This window comes from Xyrauchen texanus, chromosome 4, assembly GCF_025860055.1.
Source record: "Xyrauchen texanus isolate HMW12.3.18 chromosome 4, RBS_HiC_50CHRs, whole genome shotgun sequence".
Taxonomy (NCBI): Eukaryota; Metazoa; Chordata; class Actinopteri; order Cypriniformes; family Catostomidae; genus Xyrauchen; species Xyrauchen texanus.
This window is the reverse complement of record NC_068279.1, coordinates 30,581,311-30,606,354: the sequence shown is the minus strand read 5'-3', so window position 1 is coordinate 30,606,354 and position 25,044 is coordinate 30,581,311. Positions and strand designations below refer to the sequence as shown.

General features: G+C 41.3%; 2 protein-coding genes across 2 annotated transcripts in view; one reads left to right on the top strand and one right to left on the bottom strand.

Annotated features, from left to right (window-relative positions):
• The window catches only part of LOC127641203 (chaperone protein DnaJ-like), a 13,532-nt gene extending 11,369 nt beyond the window's left edge, over positions 1-2,163 (bottom strand). The window contains exons 1-5 of the mRNA XM_052124029.1: positions 2,014-2,163; positions 1,830-1,914; positions 1,625-1,750; positions 1,329-1,519; positions 532-673 (exon numbers count right to left, since the gene is read on the bottom strand). Of these exons, the coding sequence (XP_051979989.1) occupies positions 532-673; positions 1,329-1,519; positions 1,625-1,750; positions 1,830-1,914; positions 2,014-2,082 (613 nt within the window). The 5' untranslated portion in view covers positions 2,083-2,163. The remainder of the gene's footprint in view (positions 1-531; positions 674-1,328; positions 1,520-1,624; positions 1,751-1,829; positions 1,915-2,013) is intronic.
• A 1,560-nt stretch (positions 2,164-3,723) lies between these two features.
• LOC127636663 (elongation factor 2) lies at positions 3,724-24,824 on the top strand. The gene is made up of 15 exons (XM_052117325.1): positions 3,724-3,864; positions 4,855-5,069; positions 15,597-15,778; positions 16,030-16,241; positions 16,676-16,863; positions 16,986-17,091; positions 17,186-17,299; positions 19,715-19,853; positions 19,942-20,137; positions 20,223-20,481; positions 20,690-20,797; positions 20,877-21,230; positions 23,976-24,158; positions 24,242-24,374; positions 24,592-24,824. Exons 1-15 carry the CDS (start codon positions 3,862-3,864, stop codon positions 24,783-24,785), a joined length of 2,586 nt encoding a protein of 861 aa, XP_051973285.1. The 5' UTR covers positions 3,724-3,861; the 3' UTR covers positions 24,786-24,824.
• The last annotated feature ends 220 nt before the right edge of the window (positions 24,825-25,044 follow it).

Genomic DNA, 25,044 nt, shown 5'->3' with positions numbered 1-25,044 from the left:
GAAAGTTGAGACGCTAAGACCCAACACTCTGGATGAGCTTAAGGCCGCTATCGAAGCATCCTGGGCCTCCATAACACCTCAGCAGTGCCACAGGCTGATTGCCTCCATGCCACGCCGCATTGAAGCAGTCATTTCTGCAAAAGGATTCCCGACCAAGTATTGAGTGCATAACTGAACATAATTATTTGAAGGTTGACTTTTTTTTGTATTAAAAACACTTCTTTTATTGGTCGGATGAAATATGCTAATTTTTTGAGATAGGAATTTTGGGTTTTCATGAGCTGTATGCCAAAATCATCAGTATTAAAACAATAAAAGACCTGAAATATTTCAGTTGGTGTGCAATGAATCTAAAATATATGAAAGTTTAATTTTTATCATTACATTATGGAAAATAATGAACTTTATCACAATATGCTAATTTTTTGAGAAGGACCTATATATACATAATGTGTGAAAAGAATCATAAAAATCTGAAATGCTGAAAATATGACAAAACGCTTGTTATATTTTAAGTCAGACATACTGCACCTTGGGCAATAACGGTGCAGATGTGCAAAAGATCCTTGAGGTCCTTTGCTGCCATGGCAACCATTAGAAAGGAGTCCTCTTCCATGGTCAAAGCAAGGTTTCTGATTACTATCTGTAGATTCACAGGTGCTGAGAGCTCTTTCTAAAAGGAAATTTGAAGCAGTCAAATATGCTTTTCAAATATTTTTTTTTTATGTTTGTGAATGTTTTGATAGTTAATATGTATGGTGGTGTTGTGTTTAGGTTTTCTACGCACCCACAGTGGAAACAAATTTCCTCTTTGAGTACAATAAATTATCTATCTAAAATATGCATTCTTAAACTTCTCACAGGCATTTATTAATAGTCTTTAATAAAAACAATTGAATTAAATCACTTATTTGCCTCTTTTTTTGGGCCTAATTGCTTGTTTAAAGCTGATGTGTGTTATTGTTTCTGGCACTAAAATACTTTGTCCTATTCCAGTTTTACATGCAACTTTTAGTAAGCCAAGATTTGGTTGATTTCCCTGAAAAGTGTAAGCTTTAAGCTGTCTGATATAGCAACATTAGCTAAAACATTTTTTTATTTGTCTCAGTGTGAAACATGGAAGATGGTGGAAGTTTGGATACAGTCAACATTTGTAAACATCATAATTGTTAAGCCTGGTGCTGTCTGTGGCACACAAATTACACACATTGGCATTAAGCCTTTAAGTCCTATTGTTCACAATACACATAAAATAAAATTAGCAACTTCCAAGACTCAACAAATAGTACATTTTCACATGCACCCTTTTCATACAATGTCACAATTACCTTGTTATTAGTCTGTTTCAGAAGAGCAAGAATGTTATCTAACTGACACTGCATAAGCCAAAGCATCCACTGGATCAACAGAAGTTTGTGGACATATGGCACATAGACTGAGGTGCCAAAAGTCTGTAGAACAACCTGCCACAACATAACTGGATCAGAAGTGGGAACCTGAGGTCCAACAGCCTCTAAAGCTAGACAGAGAAAGAGAGAGTTTGAAAGAGCAAGGTGATGAGTATGAACACATAGACATTTAATATAAAATAAAACCATAATAAAACACAATCTTTGGGTTTTACCTCTTAATAAAGTGTGAGTGAGACTTTCCTCTATCTCACTTGGTATAGAGAAGCCCAGTGAGAATAAAAACCTGTTGTATGAAACTGTCATTTCAAGCTTGAGTCGTTCAGTAGCTGCTGGTATGCCTGTGTAAACACGTATGTAAATACTTGTGCCAGTGCAACCACCACACATTAAACCACCAAAAGTTACATATCACAGTACCTTGAATTTTCTGATGCAGTTTGAGGCTTTCTGAATAGCATCGTTTCTGAACATCCTGATTTGGCTCAGGGCTTCGTTCATTTTGCTGAAACGGAAATTCACCCCATGACTGTTTATGCTTAAAGTCACATTTTACCTGTTCAAATAATTAATCAAATAATATCTATTCATTTTGCTACAGTACCTTCCACCTAGAAATTATGCTGTTATTCTCCTCACTCCATCTGTCAACTAAACAGGGAAAGACAGACATGTCAAAAGCTCGACACTCAATGGGTTTGAAAGACACTTAATATTTACTGTACAAAACCACAGTTCATCCTGCAGGATCAGAGCACTTCCTGAGGTCTTATTCGAACTTCAACTTTCCCTCCTCTTACGTAAAACAAATGATTAGTGATACATCGCCACCTGCTGTTTGGGGGTTGTGTCTAGAAGGTGACATCCCGGCAGCACAAGTCTCACGAGAGTTTCATTCGTTGGAACTAAGGTTATGTTTAAGGTTAGATTTAGAGGTAAGGTTACGGTTAGGTTTAGGGGTATGTATAGGGTTTCTGTAGGACTTCAAATAAACAAAGTGTGAACATCGCACTCGGCTCTCGCGAGACTTCCAGCAACCGAAATAATCTAACACGAAACGTTCAACATAGTAGAATGCAGGGTCACAAATTAAGGGTGGCTGAAAGTGACAGAAATTACCCCATAATTTGAAACGTGTTTTTAACGAAATCCTCAGTTTTTTTATTTTTTTATTTGTAACATCTGATAAAGGTCTTAATATTCAGTTTTAGGCCTATTTATGTATTTTATCTCTTGTTAATGTTAATGAACTGCTTGAATTTAAGTATTAAACTTAAAATGTTTTGCATTAGTACATTTTTAGATAGAACAAATTAGCTAAAACAATGCCCTTGAGAATCAAATGCAAGGGGCAAATATTGCCCCGTAAGAGTAATGTTAATTTCTGACACTGAATGGTATGAATTAACTTTTTAAATATAGAAAATTTCCTACATGAAGTTTAAACCAGATAATATAGTGATACAAAAACACACACATTTTTGTACACGTTTAAAACTGTTCAACAAATGAGCAATAACATTAGGCTTTCAGTCTCACTAAGTCAGGAGCTGTCTTTTACTAATAAAAAGGCTACATGAATATGCTGCAAGACAACCTTGGATTGAAGCCAATCTAGGATACAACGGGCTAAAAGGCCAATTTGATACTACCACAGAACTTTCACTTTCTAATTTAAACACCTGTTTGTCAATATGCACTGCAAAGTTTAACAGATCCATGAGATCATCAGCATTTATTATGAAGAATGTTCAAAGTGGGCTCACATTGACTTATCCAATCACAATGGAGATTACTTCAGAATATTTGAGATGTAATGCAATGCCAAATGTGTAAACGGTGCACCCTTTTCTGATGTAGAAGTTTTGAATAAGCATGTGTAGACAGCATCTTTGCTGTCTCGAAATGTTTTGCATTAGTTAATTTTGCACCGATATCTACACAATATCAATATAAACCCTTTTACCCCAAATGTGTGGGCCTTTTATCCCAAATGCGATGTAAAGGCCCCCGCGACCTTTTTTTTTTATTTTATTTTTTACTTACCATCTGTTATATTTTCACACAAATGATGTTGCCCCATCAATATTCAATAAAAACAAATCATTTTTTCGTTATAACTGCATTTTGTGACAGAAAAGAGTAACATTTCCATATAGTGTGCATTTAGCCCCGTTTTACCCCATATAATGATTGTTTAGAATTAATGATAATTTATTAGAACATGACTGTCATCTCTGGATGAATGCGTTGAATCTAAATATTTCACAACACTATCCATTATATCTGGGTCCATATGACTTCTTCCACATGACTCCGCAGTGCTATCTGTCGCCGCATAAACTAGATTCGACGTCATATTCTCTCTCTTTCCCCCCCAAGTCCTCCACCGGTGAGGAGCACAGACCGACCGCAGCCGAGGCCGTCCTAAACTTGGGAGCCAGTCGCCAAAATGGTACGATAGTTTTCTCTGGCAAGTGCATCATGCTCTATTAAGAAATGACTAAATTGTTACAGTAAAACATTTTGGACTCCACCGATGCATTGCTAGTCATTTATGTAATCTTATTTTATTCTGATATCAATGACGTAATGACACCTAGCTTAGAACATTCTCGCGTTTATGTCAACCTTGAACTTTAATTTCATGCTAAACATTTAAAGACCTCTCTACGACAAAAACCGTTAGGAAAGGGAATGACGCACTGAAATATTGGTCAAATATAGGCCTATATATATATATATATTCATTCGAAGGGAGATCATAATGAATAAGTCACGACTTCGGTAAGTTTGACACCTAACCGTCGAATAAATATTAACCACTACCGCATGCGGTTAAATCAATCTTTGTTTTTAAGAGAAAATAAGCCGCGTTATTTTAGGGATATGACCCAGCACGGCGCTCGCGCATATTGGAATAACATTACCCAGTTATAAATAGCGCGTGCACGCCCACTGTTCTTTTCAAGAGCGTATTAAAGTTTCAAGCGCAGAGACAGAGCAAGCCTGAGCAAGGGCTGCTGAATGCATATACAGATATAGTAGTGACGGACGGGACTGCTGTGTTATTGTTTTGAGGGTCGAAACACCTCTTGTCAGCCAAAACATGCTTGTCATTGGCTGCCTGAGTGCATCGCTCGGCAGCGCCTGTGCTGGATATACTGCTGTACACAGCGTTTCCCCAGTAATTACGCACTTACCGTATATATGCTGTACATTAATGCACTCTTATGTGTTATTAAATATTTTTTCGAGCGCTGATAAAGTCGTTAAATGCTGCTTGGATTGTAATCATCATATCTATTATTTCCCCTTACTGAGAAATTAAATCTATGAGCAGCATTCTTTTGTTTTGACATCACATAGTGTCTTCCATACACAGGCACACAATACATTTGACTCCATAGAGAACCCTTGAAAAACTTGTCTTTGTCCCTTGAAGGTGAATTTCACAGTAGACCAGATTAGGGAGATTATGGACAAAAAGTCCAACATCAGGAACATGTCTGTGATCGCCCACGTGGACCATGGCAAATCTACTCTCACTGATTCCTTGGTGTGCAAGGCTGGTATTATTGCTTCTGCACGTGCAGGAGAGACCAGATTCACTGACACCAGAAAAGATGAACAGGAGAGATGTATCACCATAAAGTCAACGTAGGTATTTCTGTTTTAAATGTCAAAATAATATTTTATTTAAATTTCTTATTCCTGTTTGATTTCTTGAGAGATGGGGTACAATGGGGCTAAAGGCACGTGTGGTGTATTTAGTATTGTTAATATGTACATGAAGATGGTCCCTTAGGACTTGCCGTAGTTAGCTAAGTGTATCTTCTGTGCATGTCGTATATAGCTGAAGGAAGTCTGTAATACCCTCATGTTGAACCTGTATGTGTTGCGCCAGTTCTATATATAAAGAGTTAAACGCGTGCCCGTTTGTTTATTGAAGTACACAGCAGCACGCTTTAAGGAAAGTGTGCCTTTTTTCTGTCCAAAAAGTGTATCAACATTGAAAAGTAAATTAAATTAGTAAATTAAGAATATAGCTGCAAGCAGCGATGACTGGCTCAAGCACAACTGGTCCATTTCCACCCAGTGGTTTTTTGAAAACAAGGCAAGGTGGACACAACAATTTTGAAGCAAATTGGGTAAATATAGGACGTCTATTTTAAAGTCTGTTGTAAGAGCCACACTTCCTGCTGCCAGGTGGTGGTACTACAACCGTGACCCATAACAGCCAAATCAATGTGATCAGCCCTCATTACCAAACATACTTGCTGTGTGCAAAAACATGCAGAATTTTCATCAAAATCACAAAATGCACACAGAATATATAAGGCCCTTAATGTTTTCCGTTTTACGCCATACATTTATTACTCCGCCACGGTGACACCGTTCAAAATCAAAAATCCATTTGCAATTTAGCATCTATAATGTCTTGGCATGATGTTGCACAAATCTGGTGCCAGTCGAATCTCCTAGGAGGAGCATTTAAAAGTTGGGCAGAGCTAATGACCGTGACTATGAAATTGTTCAGCTTTATGAGATCTATATATGTACCAATTTTGGTAACTGTATGTGAAAATGGGGGTGCTACAGAGCCGCCCTTTCATGCCAATTTTCAAGGGGGGCGCTACATCTACAGCATTTGACAGTATTTTAAATAATTTTGAAGTGATTTGGGTAAATGTAAGAGGACTATTTCAAAGTTTGTTTTAAGTGCCACACTCCCTGCTGCCAGTTGGTTGTACTATCACTGTGACCCACAATAGCCACCTCACTGTGATCAGCACCCATTATCAAACATGCAGCTCCGTTTTAATCTAAATCACACAATGCACGCAGAAGATATGAGAAACGTCCTGTTGCCCTATTTTTGTCATGAATTTACACCATGGCAACACCATTCAATACATCAAAAATCAGTTTGCAGTTTAGTATCTTCATTGTCTTGGCATAATGTTGCCCACATTTGGTGCCAGTCACTTAAATCCCCTAGGATGAGTATTTAAATGTTCAGGGCCTGCATAAAAAAATTAAAAATTAAAATTAAATCCAAAATGGCCAACTTCCTGTTGGGTGGAGCTATTGACTATTTTTTTTAAAGTTGTCCGGCTTGATGAGGACAATATATGTACAAAGACTGGCGACTGTAGGTGAAACTGACCCCAACACTTTAGTCAAAAGGTGAGGCTACAGAGCCCCCCTACACGCCCATACATGAACTTGAGCTCAAGTTTGTATGAGCTACATGAGCTCATACAAAATGGCCAACAACTCTGATGTATGTGCTGAATGTTACAAAAATGTAAGCATGCCAAGTGCCTCAAAAAATATATGAAGAACAGAATAATAATATTTAATATGTTTCAATGGCAACAGTACTTAAGACATTAAATATATCCCTTTACAATTTACATCAGCAGTGTCTTGACATTATTCTAAAGAATCTTTAAGCAATTCATGTAAACATGAGAGGGCTATTTCAAAGTCTGTGAAAAGTTCCATACTTCCTGCTGCCAGTTGGTGGCACTATGACCCATAATAGCCACATAAATGTGATCAGACCCCATTACCATACATACAGCTGAATTTACATCAAAATCATACAATGAACACAGAAGATATAAGGAACTTCCTGTTTCACATGTCCATGACTTTCATACATTTACAATCAATAAGACCCCACTTAAAGAAGTTGAGAAGTTCACTTATTTGGGTTCTACAATAACTCGAAGTGCGACACTTGATCTTGAATTGGGTGCCAGAATTGGTAAAGCGGCTTCTACCTTCGGAAGACTCACTAAACGAGTTTGGCGGAATAAGTACCTGTCCGTCCGAACTAAAGGCAGAATCTATGAAGCCTGTGTCCTGAGTATTCTCCTCTACGGAGCAGAAAGCTGGCCAACCTATCGCCCACAAGAAAGTAGACTCAGTGCTTTTCACACCAGAAACCTACGGTTCACCATAGGAAAAACCTGGGAGGACAAGATGACAAACGAGGAACTCTTTAAGATAACTAATTCTGAACCTCTATCATCTAGGCTCAAATTTACTCGTCTTAGATGGGCAGGACATGTAAACAGAATGCCACCTTCCCGCATCCCTCATTCTATCCTCCATGGCGTTCTGGAAGAGGGAACTCGTCACACTGGTAGACCAAAGCTTCGCTTTAAAGATGTACTCAAAAGAGATCTTGTGGACTTTGTCATTCAACCTGAATCATGGACCGTAGCATCAAGGAATCAGGATCAGTGGAGGGCTCAACTTCACAAAGGAAGACAACTAGACTACGCCAACAACCTTCTAAAGTTGAGGGAAAGACGGATGAAGTTAACCAAAATGGACTAATGTGAACTACCCAAGCATTGTCATTCTTGACAGACGCATGCCTAAACTAAAAAAAACTATTGCTGCGCCATGGTGACACACTTTAAATGATCAAAAATCTGTTTGCAATTTAGCATCTACAATGTCTTGGCATGATGTTGAACAAAATTGGTACCAGTCACATGAATCCCCTAGGTGGAGTATTTAAAAGTTTAGAGCTTGCAATATTCAGAAATTACAAAATGGCCAACTTCCTGTTGGGCGGAACTAATGACTATAATTATGAAAGTTGTCTGGCTTGGTGAGAACTATATAGGTCAATTTTTTATTGGTAATTTTAAATGTTTTGCATTACTGATAAAATGTTTTGCTATAAATTAATATAATTATTTATTAAAACAAATATGTATATTTAAAGATTATTTTGTAATGAAGTCATTTACCATTTTTATTTATCCTTAAAATTGGTTTAAATGAAATTAACAAATGTAATTCAAGGCATTAGGTTTTAAGATCTAAGTAGATATTAATATGAGCACAGAAGTCATTTAGGCTTGTAATTTCAATGCAAATCCGTGGCAGTAAGTTTCAATTTCTTTTATTGTTGCATTTATTTTTGTCGTATATGGTGCCAAGTATGGCTGCTGCATTGCGACCTCTGACCCAATATTGCAGTTTTTTGTTAGTTTTGTCTACAATTTGTATGATTTTTGTCTTGGATGTTGCTGGCTACAGGAATTCACAGCGATCATTATCACAGTTGTATACATCCTGCCACAAGCCGCCACAGACCGGACACTCAAGAAACTGTATGGGAGTATAAGAAAACAAGAAACCACACACTCTGAGGCCACATTCATTGTGACTGAGGACTTTGACAAAGCCAACTTCAAGTCAATAGCACCGAAATACTACCAACACATCAGTTTCAACATACGAGGGGACCGGGTTTTGGACCATTACTTCTCTCCCTTACGGACTGGCTACTAATCCCTCCCCCGCCTACCATTTGGCAAATCAGAACACTTTTCTGTTCTGCTTCTGCCTGCTTACAGGCAGAAACTGAAACAGGAAGCACCCGCCCAGTGCTGATCCAGTGCTAGTCTGACCAAACAGATTCTATGCTACAAGACTGTTTTGATCTGCAGACTGGAAGATGTTCCGGTCCGCCTGTGATGACGACATGGAGGTCTACACTGATAGCATAACGTGTTTCATCAGTAAATGCATAGATGACGTTGTGCCGACCAAAAAAATATGGCTCTACCCCAACCAGAAACCGTGGATTAATAGCGATGTTCGTGCGGCACTTAATGCCCAGACCTCCACTTTTAAATCCGGTAACGTGGAGGAGCATAAACAAAACAGAGCAGCCAAACGCCAGTACAGGGACAAGATGGAAGGACAGTTCAACACCAAAGACTCTAGAAGCATGTGCCAGGGAATTAATATCATCACAGACTTCAAAGGGAATAAAAACTCTGCCATGAACACTGCTGCCTCTCTCCCGGATGAGCTTAATACTTTTTATGCTCGTTACGAGGGAAATGACACCACCCTCATGGAGAGAGCTCCTGCAGCTGAATCTACAGAGGTTAGTACACTCTCCGTCTCTGTAGCGGATGTAACTCGATCCTTCTGACAGGTGAATATCTGTAAAGCCGCGGGTCCAGCGGCATTTAAGCGGGGCGAATACGGGAGTTCATTCAGAAAATTTCTTCGGAGCCGATGGTCATGCATGCAGTCTGCTGCGAGTCACACACCAGTTTCTGTTTAATCCCCTGACGCTCTGCATGATGTTGGATCTGACGGCGCATAACAGCGGCTTTCTCCATCCTTGCACGGCTGTGCATTTGTTGCCCCTGGGCGCTTCGACAGCGCAGACAACTCGAAAGAGTTATTCTAAAAGAGTAATTTCGCTCGAAAAAGAGCAAAACACAGCAGCGTTGAACATCCTTCTCAGGACGCATCTTTCTAAAGACGATTTTTTCCGCCCCTGTGTAGTTTCTGGATGCAGTTGATTTCTCCCCACCTCTAACGGTCATAAAAACTGCCTCGCGTACCTGGGTTGCAATCACACGCAGGCAGCGTTTTTATGCATGGTCTATGTTTTCAGTACGAGAACATAGCCATAACAGCATTGCGGTCGCGGCTTTTTCTTGTAATGAGAGAAAGCCACTTCAGCCGCCCCCCGCACCTCGGGCTCCGTTTCGCCGTGTGAACCCCCTCGAAACCCCCCACCTCCCCGGCACGCTTGCTTGTTTCCGTCCGAGCTCAGGATGAGCATTCTCTCCAATGGGTTATGTTTTCAGTTTGAGAACGTAACCGCGGCAGCATTGCGATCTCTGCTTTCTCTTGTAGTGAGAGGAAGCCACTTCAGCCGCCCCCCGCGCCTCACCTCCTTCCTACGGGATTGGGGCAGGCGCGCGGGCGATGACGATCTGGGGAGAATAACGGGATGCTTTCGCCGGGTAAATCCCCTCGAAACCTCCTGCCTCCCCGGCACGCTTGCCTGCTTCCCCCGAGCTCGGGATTAATGCGGTCCGCTTAACGGCCTACCGTCCGCTCCCTCGAGCTCTCCAGCATTGGATGACGACATCACCACTGCGTCAACCATATGAGACCACTTCAGCACTGGCTTCAGACTCGAGTCCCGAGACGAGCATGGCGCCACAGCACGCACCGTGTGAGAGTCACCACCACCTGCCGCCAAACCTTCAAACCCTGGACAGACCTCTGCTTTCTACGGGCAAGAGTACCCTTGCAGCATGTGTCCCGACGCGTCCTGATCACAACCAACGCCTCCAAACTGTGTTGGGGCGCCGTGTGAAACGGGCACGCAGCCGCAGGCTGTTGGAACCGGGCCCCGCTGCGTTGGCACATCAACTGCCTAGAGCTGCTGGCTGTTTTCTTTGCCCTGAGGAAGTTTCTCCCATTAATTCGAGACAAACATATCCTAGTCAGGTCAGACAGCACCACAGTGGTAGCCTACATAAATCGCCAAGGCGGAGTACGCTCCCACCAAATGTCACAGTTCTTCTACTTTGGAGCCAGCAGCGACTCAAGTCACTGCGCGCCACTCACATCCCCGGCAACCTCAATGTGATAGCGGATGCGCTGTCACGACAACGCTTGCCCAGCGGGGAGTGGAGGCTCCACCCCAGTTGGTTTAGCTGATCTAGTTCGGCAAGGCCCAGGTAGACCTGTTTGCCTCCCAAGAAACCTCCCACTGCCCGCTCTGGTATGCCCGGACAGAGGCTCCCCTCAGGGCAGACGCTTTGGCACACAGCTGCCCCGCGGGGCTGCGCAAGTATGCATTTCCCCCAGTGAGCCTTCTTGCACAGGTGCTGTGCAAGGTCAGGGAGGACGAGGAGCAAGTCACCTTGGTGGCCCCCTATTGACCCACTCGGACTTGGTTCTCGGACCTCACGCTTCTCGCAACAACCAAGCCAGAGCCCACTCTACCAGGCATCTTTACGCCCTAAAGTGGCGCCTATTCGCAAATTGGTGTTCTTCCCGGGCTGAAGACCCACAGAGGTGCACGGTTAGTTCAGTGCTCGTGTTCCTACAGGAGAGGCTGGAGAGGAGGCTGTCCCCCTCCACCCTCAAGGTGTATGTCACTGCCATCGCGGCTCACCATGACACGATAGATGGCAAGTCGCTGGGTAAGCACGACTTAATTATCAGGTTCCTAAAAGGCGCCCGGAGGCTAACTCCCTCCCAGCCAAGCCTGTTCCCCTCCTGGGATCTCTCGGTGGTCCTCACGGGCCTCCAGAGACCCCCCTTCGAGCCGCTAGATTCAGCTGGACTCAGGGCTCTTTCTCTCAAAACGGCCCTGCTGATCGCGCTCGCCTCCATCAAGAGGGTCGGGGACCTGCAAGTGTTCTCTGTCAGCGACACTTGCCTGGAGTTCGGTCCGACAGACACATACGTGATCCTAAGACCGCGACCGGGATACGTGCCCAAGGTTCCTACCACACCCTTTAGAGATCAGGTAGTGAACCTGCAAGTGCTGCCCTGGGAGGAGGCAGACCCAGCCCTTTCGTTGCTGTGTCCGGTACGTGCTTTGCGTATCTATCTGGACCGCACGCAGAGCTCTAGACATTCTGAGCAGCTCTTTGTCTGCTTCGGGGGACAGCAGAAAGGGAACGCTGTTTCCAAACAGAGGCTCGCCCACTGGCTTATCACACCCAGGCCGTGCCCCCCCCTTGTGGGTCCGAGCTCACTCAACCAGGAGTGTTGCATCCTCATGGGCACTGGCCAGGGGCACCTCCCTAGCAGACATCTGCAGAGCAGCAGGGTGGGCAACACCTAACACTTTCGCGAGATTCTACAATCTCCAAATTGAGTCAGTATCGTCCCGTGTTCTCTCAGGTCCGAGCCCGTAGAACTAGGTTACACGCTGACGATCTTGCGCCTGGCGCCCTTTCCCTCAGCCGAGGTAAAATAGTGCGCCTTTGTTCCCAGGAGACCCCATCCTCGGGTCCCTGGTTGATTCTTCCCTAACCCTTTTGGGTCTGCAGTTCTCTGCAGGAACTCGCCATCCAAGCCACTACTCGGTACTCAATCTACCCTGTACTGGAATAGGTGCTCCACAGGTTAAGGCCTCCTGTTCGGACTCCCCCTGTGTGTAATTTCCGCGATACTGTCCCCTCACGAGCGGACTCCCATGTCTCCCTTAGGCAGTTCCAGCTGCCTCGGTCACCGTGCTGTAGCTTCCCCCCTCCACGAGGCTGGATCTACCACCGCGCCAACTTTCCCACATAGGACCTAAGCAGCCATGTGATGTATTCGCCACTCTTTGCCTCCCCTGCAGGGTAGGTGTGGTCTCCGCAGGGTCTTCTCCCCCTGAAAGAATAAGAAACGGGGTAAGACCCAATTCCCTTAATGCATGTAAGGGCCCCGGCCGTAGTTGCTCTATGCGAGAAACATAGAGAGAAAAGAGGCCCGGCCAGGCTTGGCCCGTTCCCAGGTTGGCAAGCATCACCTTGTTCCCCTCACTAGGGTAACCAGAAGGATTCTGATGACTTTAATGGGGCATTGGGGAAGGGTATGTGCAGCCTGATACAGCTGGTCGCCTTTGCACGTAAGAATACCCACCCGCTCCTGTATCAGCAGTTCACGTACACGGCTCAGCGCATGGCATGATTGAAGTGGGACCCCTAGTGTCACTTCTCCGACACAACGTGGAGAGAGCGACAGAAGGGGAACATCTAGGTTACATATGTAACCTCCGTTCCCTGATGGAGGGAACGAGACATTGTGTCTTCCCCACCACATCGCTGAGCCGAGCCACTGTTGTGGCCGGACCATATCCGGCTCCTCAGAAAAATCCTGAATGAACTCCTGTATTCGCCCTGCTTAAATGCCCATATGTCCGGGGGCGAGATATGCAAATACCGCCTGCCAACTTCTCATTGGCCTTTTTTCATAGAACAGAGGTATATATCGGCGCTCAAGAGAGACCCCTAGTGTCGCTTCTCCGACACAATGTCTCGTTCCCTCCATCGGGGAACGGAGGTTACATACGTAACTAAGACGTTATATTAGATATGTAAATTGTGTTGTGTAAAGCTGGATGTATATTGTAAATTGGTATATGTCTCACTGTCATGACTTCTATGTTGCTCGGAACTGCACCCAAGACTTTCACACACTGTTGTACTTGTGTATATGGTTGAGTGACAATAAAGTGATTTGATTTGATTAAATTGTTTCTCTGTTCATTGTCAAAATAAATGTACATTAACTTTGAGTCTGCATTCGTTATTCATACTCTGTTTAAATAGCCTCTAAATTAATTTTGGACATAACGAGGACATAAATTAGGTTAGAATACTGCATGTCCGCCCATAGAATAATTATTAAAAGCAAAAACTGCCTACTGGTTTCCAAAAAACAACTATTGATCATCATGACAACAAACAAAATGTCATCATGACGGACTGGCACCTTTGATGTTACGGCAATGAATCCAGGAATTCAACTTTTACTCTTAACACAGTAATCAAATTATGGTGCAGTTAGGAAAACTCACAAATCATCATTATATACCTCTGTAATATCTGCCTTTGATCTCGTAGCAGCTGATCCACTACAAGAAGTGAGAATTGTCCGATTTGACAGCTCTTATTTCACTCCTCCCCAGACTACACCAGCCTGCTCTCATCTACTTTCAAGCAAGGGCGTTTGACATCTCAGATTTGAAATGTGAGAGTAAAAAGTATCCACTTTTAAACCTACTCTAAAAGTAAAAAATTCCCCAAAATGTTACTCAAGTAAATGCAAGAGTTACTACCCACCTCTGCCTGACATAGTCATTAAAATGGTGTCAAAGGTGTCTTTCTCAAGAGGGCTCTTACTGGCTGTAAAAGTAGAATCCTTCACAAATTTTTCTGCATGCAAATCTCTTAAAAAAATTCTTACACGCGAAATATTTGAACTCAAAAAAGTATTTGAATGTATTGTTTTCCCGGATTTTTCATCATACAAATGGAAATCTTCTTGTGTTTCCTTCGGAAATTAGTTAAAAAAAAATATTTATGCTGTAATCCCAAACAACTGAATAAAGGAACAGTTGTCTCGTGACAACGCTCCCTTCGTGAATTTATTTGCCGTTTCAGACAATAAAACGCTGCCACAGCATTTAGATAAAATGTAAAAAGGTTGTGCAGTACATTTTCATTACAATAAACTTAAACTTCTATAACTTTTTTTTTTTATTTCACTTTAAAAACTGCTGTGGCAACAGTATTTAAGATATCAAATATCCATTTACAATTTTACATCAGCAGTGGCTCATTATTCTAAAGATTGTTTAAGCAATTCACGTAAACACAAGAGGACGATTTCAAAGTTGGATAAATTTGTCTTACTTCCTGCTGCCAGTTGGTGGCACTATAACAGTAACCAATAATAGCTGCATTACTGTGATCAGCCACCATTACCAAACATAAAGCTGAATTTTCATCAAAATCATAGCATGCACACAGAAGATATGGATCTTCCTGTTTCACATTTTTGCCCTTAATTTATTGCATCGCCACGGCAACACCGTTCAATATCTAAAAAATCAGTTCGCAATTTAGCATCTTCAACGTCTTGGCAGAATGTTTCCTAAATTTGGTGACAGTCACATGATTCCCCCATGACTGTAATTTTGAAAGTTGTCTGGCTTGGTGAGAACAATATATGTAGCAAGTAGAAGAACAATGTTAACTTTTGACTAGGCCTAATGGCCGACAACTCTAATGTGTGTGCAAAATATCATGAATATTTAAGCCCTTGGGCCCTAATAATCCTTAGAAGAACATTACTGCCTCTGCACTTTCAGTGCTTGGGCCCTATTCCTGTTAACTTAAATCACATTTGACATTTTATAACTTAAGTATTCTAAAGATAAATGAATCTCCATTTTGATTGGATCAGTCAATGTGAGCAATCATTTCTGGGATTCTCATTAGCAACACAAATTTGCAACATTTAAATAAAAAATTAAATATTAGATCAAACTACATCAATTTTAGACATTACATGTAATGATCTCATAAATCAGGACAATTTTGCAGTACATAGTGACAAACAGGTGTTTAGAAAAGTCATATATTGTATATAGTTGTGTGGTATTATTTGTTGATTTGTTTGTGTTTTGGGAGAAAATTAAATCAAATAGGCCTTGAGCCCTATTGTACCTTATTTATGCATAGACATGTATATGTAGACTGAATTTGTCAGCAGGGTATAGAATTTTAATGTTACAGATTATTATACAGATTTAAATTTTACTAAGGGGATAGTTTGTATATATACCAGCCAATTGACCAGAAGGGCTTGAAATATATTTTCCCCCTACAGAGCCATCTCTCTATATTATGAGCTCCAAGAAAATGACTTAGCCTTTATCAAGCAGTGCAAGGACGGTTCTGGCTTCCTCATAAACCTGATTGACTCACCGGGACACGTTGACTTCTCCTCTGAGGTGACGGCAGCTCTTAGAGTTACAGATGGTGCCCTTGTAGTGGTAGACTGTGTATCAGGTAGGGCAACACTTGCATGGCACATTAACCTTAATAGGTACCTAATTTCTTTTTCAGAATATCACATTCACAATGCTTTTTATCTAAATAAAGCATGCTATACATTCACAGACATGTATAATTAGATTTTGAAGGCAATATTTATAATCATGCAAACATTTAAGCACCCACCAGACTATTTGTTTTAGCAAATATCCAAACCTGTGAGAAAAGATGTTTTAAAGAGTTTCAAAATTTGCTTCTTTCCACAGGTGTGTGTGTGCAGACTGAAACCGTCTTGAGACAAGCCATTGCAGAGCGTATCAAGCCTGTCTTAATGATGAACAAGATGGACCGTGCTCTCCTTGAGCTGCAGCTGAAACCCGATGAGCTTTTCCAAACTTTCCAGCGGATTGTGGAGAATGTAAATGTCATCATCTCAACCTATGGTGAAGGAGAGCATGGACCAATGGGAAACATTATGGTAGATCACTCATGCTGGCATCTGAATTTAAATAGGAAAACAAGAAATTTCGATAACACTTTCCAGTAAGGTTCCATTTGTTAACATTAGTTAATGCATTAGGGATTATGAACTAACAATGAACGTGATATTTGTTTTTACTGCATTTAGTAATCTTGGTTATTGTTAGAAAAATACAATTGTTCATTTTTAGTTCATGTTAGTTAATAATGCATTAAACAATGAATAATGTATATACATTTTTATTTAAAAAATGTACACTATATGTTGAAATTAACATTACCACGATTAATAAATGCTGTAAAAGTATTGTTCATTGTTAATGAAAACGTTTTGTAAAGTGTTACTGAAATATCTTCTTTATTTTTCACAGTTTTGACTGAAAAGTGACCAGAGGAGAGAATTTGTTTTATTTATCTGTTTCTCTCCTTTAGGTGGATCCTGTGGTTGGGACTGTGGGATTTGGTTCAGGCCTCCATGGCTGGGCTTTTACTCTAAAGCAGTTTGCTGAGATGTATGTTGCCAAGTTTGCTGCTAAAGGAGATAAGAATAAAGCAGACCTCTCTCCAGCAGAACGTGCCAGGAAAGTGGAAGATATGATGAAAAAGCTTTGGGGAGATAAGTAAGCATCTTGTATTGTAAAGAAGAACATTGGAACACAATGACTGTATGACTTAATCATGTGATATCCCTTCATCTATCTGTGTATGTATACTCCTTTTAATTCAAGGCCTTCTTCTCTAGGTACTTTGATCCTTCCTGTGGAAAATTCAGCAAATCAGCAACAAATGCAGAAGGCAATAAGTTGCCTCGTACTTTCTCCCAACTTGTCTTGGATCCAATCTTTAAAGTGTGCCTTTAAATCAATCCCTTCTTGTCAATATCTGATTCATCTTTCAGGAGTAACCTTGAAAATGTATCTCCAACTTGAACTATTTACACAGGTCTTTGATGCCATAATGAATTTCAAAAAAGAAGAGACACAGAAATTGATTGACAAACTTGAAGTAAAGCTTGATGTGGAGGACAAAGAAAAAGAAGGAAAACCTCTTCTTAAGGTAAATGTAATGATATAATCAGGGGTGTCAAACTAATTTTGGGTCACGGGCCTGATTAGACCAAGCGAAATTGCTTGGGGCCAAGTTTATATTTATAAATTATATATACTGTGTATAATTTATAAATAGGTATATATATTCTTCAACTTTGTACTTTTATTTATTTTAACTTTTTAAACGATTTATTAAAATTATTATTTATCATTAACAACATTTCATCATATATTATCATATTTTATCAACTTTGTACACAAAACATTTCAACATGACTGAGAGCAACTTGCAGAAAATCACATATTCATTCAGCCCCTCCAAGTAATTCACTGAAGGATTCGTCGAACTGATTCAAAACGAGAACTTGTGAGCTGGTGAATCACTGTTTTAAAAGTACGTAAGAGTTAGAGCTCATAAGAGTCATTTAGTCATGAATCAGACTAAACCAGCCAACGAACACAACGCAATAGAAAGGCACACTGTTTTGGTGTTATTTCACAGTGCATGCTTTTTTATGTAACCCCATTCAATTCAGATTGCAATCTCATAACTTGTGCAAAATAGAATTTATTTAGTGACGCTGGTAGTTCAGCGGTGGAGCAAAGGAAAATTGGAGCAGGAAAATTGAAAGATGCTGTTTTCATAGCTAACACTGGGTTAAAAAGATACTAAATGTTTTTTCCCACCAGCCACAGTGGCTGTGAATGCCCAATTTCACCAGCCACTTTGATTTTTTTTTACCAGTTCCTTTGGTTATTCATAAAGGTATATAAAACACCACTTCTGAAGCTGTAGTGAATGACAATTCATATTGCTGCATGTCATTTGCTTTGTATGGTTATGTATTCTGCCACAAATGTTTGAAATTAAGCCAATGTTTATTAAGCAATGTTGCATTCACAAAGCATTTAAACGTGAACTGCTCCATGGAGCACCTCTTGAGATGGTCTGAAATCATTTGATGCATTCTCATGTACGACACTGTTCTTGCAGTTGCAAACTATTTTCAGATGATTATTGAAACAGCAGAAACAGTGAGCACACTGCATGCACTTGTTCCATTAGAATTCGCCTCTAAATACACAGCAAATCAACAGCTTTTCTTTCGTCTGTTCTTCAGAATATAATCACATGTGTCTCTTCAAACACGTGTCTTTGTGTCTGACTGCATTTCTTTTTTTCTTTTTTTTTTCAACTTGGCATGCCCGATTCCCAATGTGCTTTTAAGTCTTTGTGGTCACGTAGTGATTCGCCTCAATCCGGGTGGCAGAGGACGAATCCCAGCTGCCTCAGCATCTGAGACCGTCAACCCATGCATCTTATCACGTTGGCTTGTTGAGCACATTGCCACAGAGACATAGCGCATGTGGAGGCTTCACGCCATCCACGCGGCATCCACTCAACTCACCACGCGCCCCATCGAGAATGAACCACATTATAGCGACCAAGAGGAGGTTACCCCATGTGACTCAACCCTCCCTAGCAACTGGGCCAATTTGGTTCAGCACACCCTGGGATTTGAACTAGCGAACTCCAGGGGTGGTAGCCAGCATCTTTTACCACTGAGCTATCCAGGCCCCCATTGACAGCATTTCTTGTCACATGTCACTACAAGATTTTTATAAGTCACCCTCCACAGAAATAATCCTCCACTGTGCATAAAATCTTAAACATTAAAAACATTTGGCGGGTTGGTGGGTGCTAACTTGACTCTGAACTAAAGGAAAAACACAGAATTGACTAATTTCATTAACCAGAGTTTATATCACAAATACACACAATTAGTTGAATGGAATCAAGCAATAATATTTACAAGAAAAAGAGAGAACCGCTCACTGTTTGGGTGGAGCTTCAGCCTCAATAATCCATCAGAAACTGAACATAAACACCAAGGAAATGAAACCTGCTTAAAATTAATAATAGTTAAATGAGACGGAAACGCAACAGTTATTACACCTCATTTTACCTTTGGACCTGTCCATGTTGTCATTATTTTTGTGAGAGAAACTTCACTGTGGGAATCTGTGGCCGTGGAACTTGTGTCACCATCAGACATGTGTGGCATTCGCTGATACGTGTCGCATGACTCTGCGAATACTGAATGTCGCAGAGTCAATTACAATTAAATCCACTGATCATGCAACACCACAAATTTTAATGTTTATCTGTTCTGCTATTGCTAATAGAATAATAGTATGAATACATCTTTCCCAAGTTACAGGCTAAATCAACATGAATGTTTTCAAACATTACTTTTTAATTTTTTCCGCAAATCAACCCGCAGGCCGCAGATGACTCCATGGGCCGTATGTTTGACACCCCTGATATAGAGGTTTCACCAAGAACAAAGTTAATTTTCATTGAATAATTAATGAAAGTCCATACTGGTCTAATTAATGCATGGTTGTACCATGTTTCCAGGCTGTGATGCGCCGCTGGTTACCTGCAGGTGAAGCTTTACTCCAGATGATTACCATCCATCTTCCCTCTCCCGTCACAGCCCAGAAGTACCGCTGTGAACTGCTATATGAGGGTCCTGGTGATGATGAAGCTGCCATGGGTTAGTCACAACATGACGACAGGTTTCACACTTCAAGGAGATTTACCTTGTTGGCAAACTTTGTCAACTTCCTCCTTTGATTTTACAGGGATCAAGAATTGTGATCCTAAAGCTCCTCTCATGATGTACATCTCTAAGATGGTGCCAACCACTGACAAGGGTAGATTCTATGCCTTTGGTCGTGTCTTCTCTGGTGTTGTTGCTACTGGGCAGAAGGTGCGCATCATGGGCCCGAACTTCACACCAGGAAAGAAAGAGGACTTGTACATAAAGCCTATCCAAAGGTTTGCTGCCAACTGTTACACACATAAGGCATCCTCATCAATCCTCAGAGATTGTTTATATGATCATTGCTCATGTCCTCCTCAGAACTATCCTGATGATGGGTCGCTACGTAGAGCCCATTGAAGATGTTCCATGTGGGAACATCGTTGGTTTGGTTGGGGTCGATCAGTTCCTGGTTAAGACCGGCACCATCACCACCTTTGAAAATGCTCACAACATGCGTGTTATGAAGTTCAGTGTTAGTCCTGTGGTGAGAGTTGCTGTGGAAGCCAAGAACCCAGCTGATCTGCCAAAGTTGGTGGAGGGCCTCAAACGTCTAGCCAAGTCTGATCCTATGGTTCAGGTGAGCATCTTGTATAGGTTAACCCATTGTTGCTGTACAAACAAAATAAACGACCAAAAGCAGCTTAAATCCTGCCCACTCAAATTACATGGTATAATATAAAATTCATACACCAGATCTTTCATCTTTCTGAAAATAGAGATATGCATTTCTTTTCTAGTACTTAAACAGTGTGTTCATAATGAATTTATCATCTGCATTTTGCCAGTGTATCATTGAAGAGTCTGGCGAGCACATAGTGGCGGGTGCTGGAGAGCTCCATCTGGAAATTTGCCTGAAAGACCTTGAGGAAGATCATGCTTGCATCCCTCTAAAGGTAACAATTCGATGACTCATCACTGATGAGTATGCAGATATTTTTTAAGCATGTTCTTACTTTCTTTTGTTTTTTTCAGAAATCAGACCCAGTTGTGTCATATCGTGAAACAGTGAGTGACGAATCAGACCAGGTTTGCTTGTCCAAGTCTCCCAACAAGCACAATCGTCTGTACATGAAGTCTCGGCCTTTTCCAGATGGCTTGGCTGAGGACATTGATAAGGGTGATGTAACCTCTCGGCAGGAACTCAAACAGAGAGCTCGCTACCTGGCTGAAAAATATGAATGGGAGGTTGCAGAGGCCCGTAAGATATGGTGCTTTGGACCAGATGGCACAGGACCCAACATCCTTGTGGATGTCACAAAGGGAGTTCAATATTTGAATGAGATAAAGGACAGTGTAGTGGCTGGTTTCCAGTGGGCAACTAAAGAAGTGAGTGAAGACTGATATACACCGATCTGCCACATTAAAATCACCTGGCTAATATTGTGTAGGTCCCCCTCGTGCCACCAAAGCAGCGGCAACCCACATCTCAGAATAGCATTCTGAGATTAGATTCTTCTCACCACAATTGTACAGAGCGGTTATCTGAGTTACCACAGACTTTGTCAGTTCGATCAAGTCTGGCCATTCTCTGTTGACCTCTCTCATCAACAAGGCATTTCCATCCACAGAACTGCCCCTCACTAGATGTTTTTTGTTTTTGGCACAATTCGGAGTAAATTCTAGAGACTGTTGAGGGTGATACATAAAATCATGCAGATACGGGTCAGGAGCTTCAGTTAATGTTCACATCAACCATCAGAATGGGGGAAAATTTGATCTCAGTGATTACTCAGTCTGTTGTAACTCAGATAACCGTTCTGTACAATTGTGGTGAGAACAGAATCTCATAATGCCATTCTGAGATGCAGTTTGGCCCAATTTTGGCAGCACAAGGGGGACCTACCAGAGATGGGACCAAGTCACACATGTGCAAGTCTCAAGTAAGTCTCAAGTCTTAACCTTCAAGTCTCAAGTAAGTCCCAAGTATTTTTTTCTTGGGCAAGTCAAGTCAAGTCAAGTCACAGGCTATGTCAAGTCAAGTCCAAGTCAAGTCACAGGCTATGTCAAGTCAAGTCCAAGTCAAGTCACCTTATTATTGTAATTTTACCTGCAGAATCTGATCATAATAAAGTGAAAAGACAAGATATAAGTAACTGTCAGTAAATTACAATACTCATGTTCAGTAAACTACATCATGGAATCAAACAAAATTGTAACTTCATAAAATTATTTATTTTTCACTTCTGCCAACAGTGTTTGAAATGTTTTAAATTTTCAACATTGAGTCCATAAAACAAATAACAGCTTAACATCCAACAGACTCCTCTCAGAACACCTCTCTCTCTCTCTCTCTCTCTCTCTCTCTCTCTCTCTCTCTCTCAAACACAGTTACCTACATTAAACTTTGTTACATTTCTCCTCTTTCTCTCACACACACTCCCTCTCTCACACACACACTCTCTCTCACACACACACACACACACACACACACACACACACACTCTCTCACACACACTCACTCTCACACCCACACTCACTCTCTCTCCCACACTCCCACACCCACACTCACTCACTCTCGCGCTCACACACACACACACACACACACACACACACACACACTCACTCTCGTCTCTCGCGCTCTCACACTCCCACACCCACACACACTCACTCACTCACACATGTTGTGTTTCCATGTTTTATGGGGACTTTCCATAGACATAATGGTTTTTATACTGTACAAACTTTATATTCTATCCCCTAAACCTAACCCTACCCCTAAACCTAACCCTCACAGAAAACATTCTGCATTTATACATTTTCAAAAAACATAATTTAGTATGATTTATAAGCTGTTTTCCTCATGGGGACCAACAAAATGTCCCCACAAGGTCAAAAATTTCGGGTTTTACTATCCTTATGGGGACATTTGGTCCCCACAAAGTGATAAATACACGCTCACACACACACACACACACACACACACACACACACACACACACACACACACACACACACACACACACACTCAGAGTATATCCATTAGTCATTACCTCTTTTAAAAGGTATTGCACCTTGAGGTACCAGCGCGCGTGAACGTCATGGCAACGTACAAAACAAAGTACCTCGCGCGGGAAACACTTAACGTAAATGCGCGTAACTAAGGTAAATCAAGCAGGCTAGTATGCAGCATAAGCCACGAAGTGTTGGCGAAATAAAAAATTAATGGACAGATTTTTTTTCCAGAAAACTTCTTGCACAAAATAAATTCAAGCACTTTCAAGGACCTGTATCTATGTATGTTTATTTTCAAGAACTTTCCAGGGCCTTGAATTTTATTTTTCAGATTCACAAACTTTCAAGGATTTCAAGGACCCGTGGGAACCCTGCTATTATTACATTAGCTAACTACCAACTAACCAGATAAAATTAACAAATTGACAAGCACTTACTGGGCAGAATGGCTCTTCAAATGGCGGACGAAATTGGAGGTTGTCGTCTGGCTGTCCGCGATCTTAACGTTGCATGTCTTGCAAAGCGCTTTTCGTCTTTTGCCATCTTGATAATAATTTTTGAAGCCGAAAGCGATGACCCTCGGTAACGTTACCCCTCGGCTGACATGTTGATGTGTTATCTGATCTAAGTGGGCGTGGTGTGCGTAAGGTACGAGAGGGCATGGCTGATGATAGCCTATAGTGTCGTGAGTATTCTCAGCCTGCGCTCCAGCTGGATCAACTTTATTTTTTAAATAATTTACATATTTTATATTCAAATTGAAAACATGATGTCATTAACACTCAAGTCATTCAAGTCTTCGTGTCTCAAGTCAAGTCAAGTCCCGAGTCTTTAACTTCCAAGTCCGAGTCAAGTCTCAAGTATTTAATTTTTTGTCAAGTCAAGTCACAAGTCATAAAAATAGCGACTCGAGTCGACTCGAGTCCAAGTCACCAAGTCACAAGTCCCCATGTCTGGGACCTACACAATATTAGGCAGGTGGTTTTAATGCTGTGGCTGATCGGTGTATATACTGTTATATATTCTTCAACATAGCTACATAGTTCAGTTTAGATCACGATCAAATTAAGCTTTTTAATAATTAGATTTTTAAGAGACTCTTTTGTGTTAAATTACTAGGGTGCTCTCTGTGAAGAGAATATGCGAGCAACCCGATTTGACATTCATGACGTCACCCTTCATGCCGATGCCATCCACAGAGGTGGAGGTCAGATCATTCCTACAGCCCGTAGGGTTCTGTATGCTTCTGTGCTCACCGCTCAGCCAAGACTCATGGAGCCCATTTACCTGGTTGAAATTCAGGTACATATGGTGGATTCGTTTTAATAGAAATTAGAGAATACAATCTAAATCTGGTTGACACTAAAATTAGTTTTTCCTTCCAGTGCCCAGAGCAGGCCGTTGGTGGCATCTACGGTGTGCTGAACAGAAAAAGAGGCCATGTTTTTGAGGAGTCCCAAGTGGCAGGGACACCTATATTTATTGTGAAGGCATACCTGCCTGTAAATGAATCATTTGGTGAGACTCTTTCAGACTCGAAGCAACTTGTATCTTTTTGTTTGTGTTCAAAATGATAGCAGTAGGGCATCACAGGTTTATCATTTTGTCTCCAATAATTAATATGTTGGTACATTAAATACAAAGTTCTTATTGCAATGTAGTAACATAGCACTACAATTAAAACATTATTAATCTTATGCTTTCATTTGATTGTTTTGAATTTGTTTCTGTACAGGTTTCACAGCAGACCTGCGGTCTAACACAGGTGGACAGGCCTTCCCTCAGTGCGTGTTTGACCACTGGCAGATTTTGCCAGGTGACCCCTTTGATGTAAACAGCAAACCTTGCCTGGTTGTTGCCGAGACCCGAAAGCGTAAAGGTCTGAAGGAGGGCATCCCAGCATTGGACAACTTCCTAGACAAACTATAAATGGCTATGGTTTGTACACATGGTGACTGAAGCTGTATACCTTACAATGTTAAAATACTCAGTGATGATTCTGAAGTGTATGGAATAATGTTTACACTGAAAATCTTATCTTATTTGAAATGTTAAAAGCTGTACAATCTTGCAGCAAATAAAGTTTTAGCACACTCAACTTGTGTTGATGTATCCAGATGCATAATGCAGATAATACAGCCAAAACAGTGAAACACCACAAAAGTCTGAACTTAATCATTAAACTTAA

Excerpts from the sequence above, each read along its gene's own strand:
- LOC127636663 (XM_052117325.1), top strand. Across the intron at positions 5,070-15,596 it reads TGTATCACCATAAAGTCAAC|AGCCATCTCTCTATATTATG; the intron begins GTAGGTATTTCT and ends TTCCCCCTACAG. Across the intron at positions 17,300-19,714 it reads AAGGAAAACCTCTTCTTAAG|GCTGTGATGCGCCGCTGGTT; the intron begins GTAAATGTAATG and ends CCATGTTTCCAG.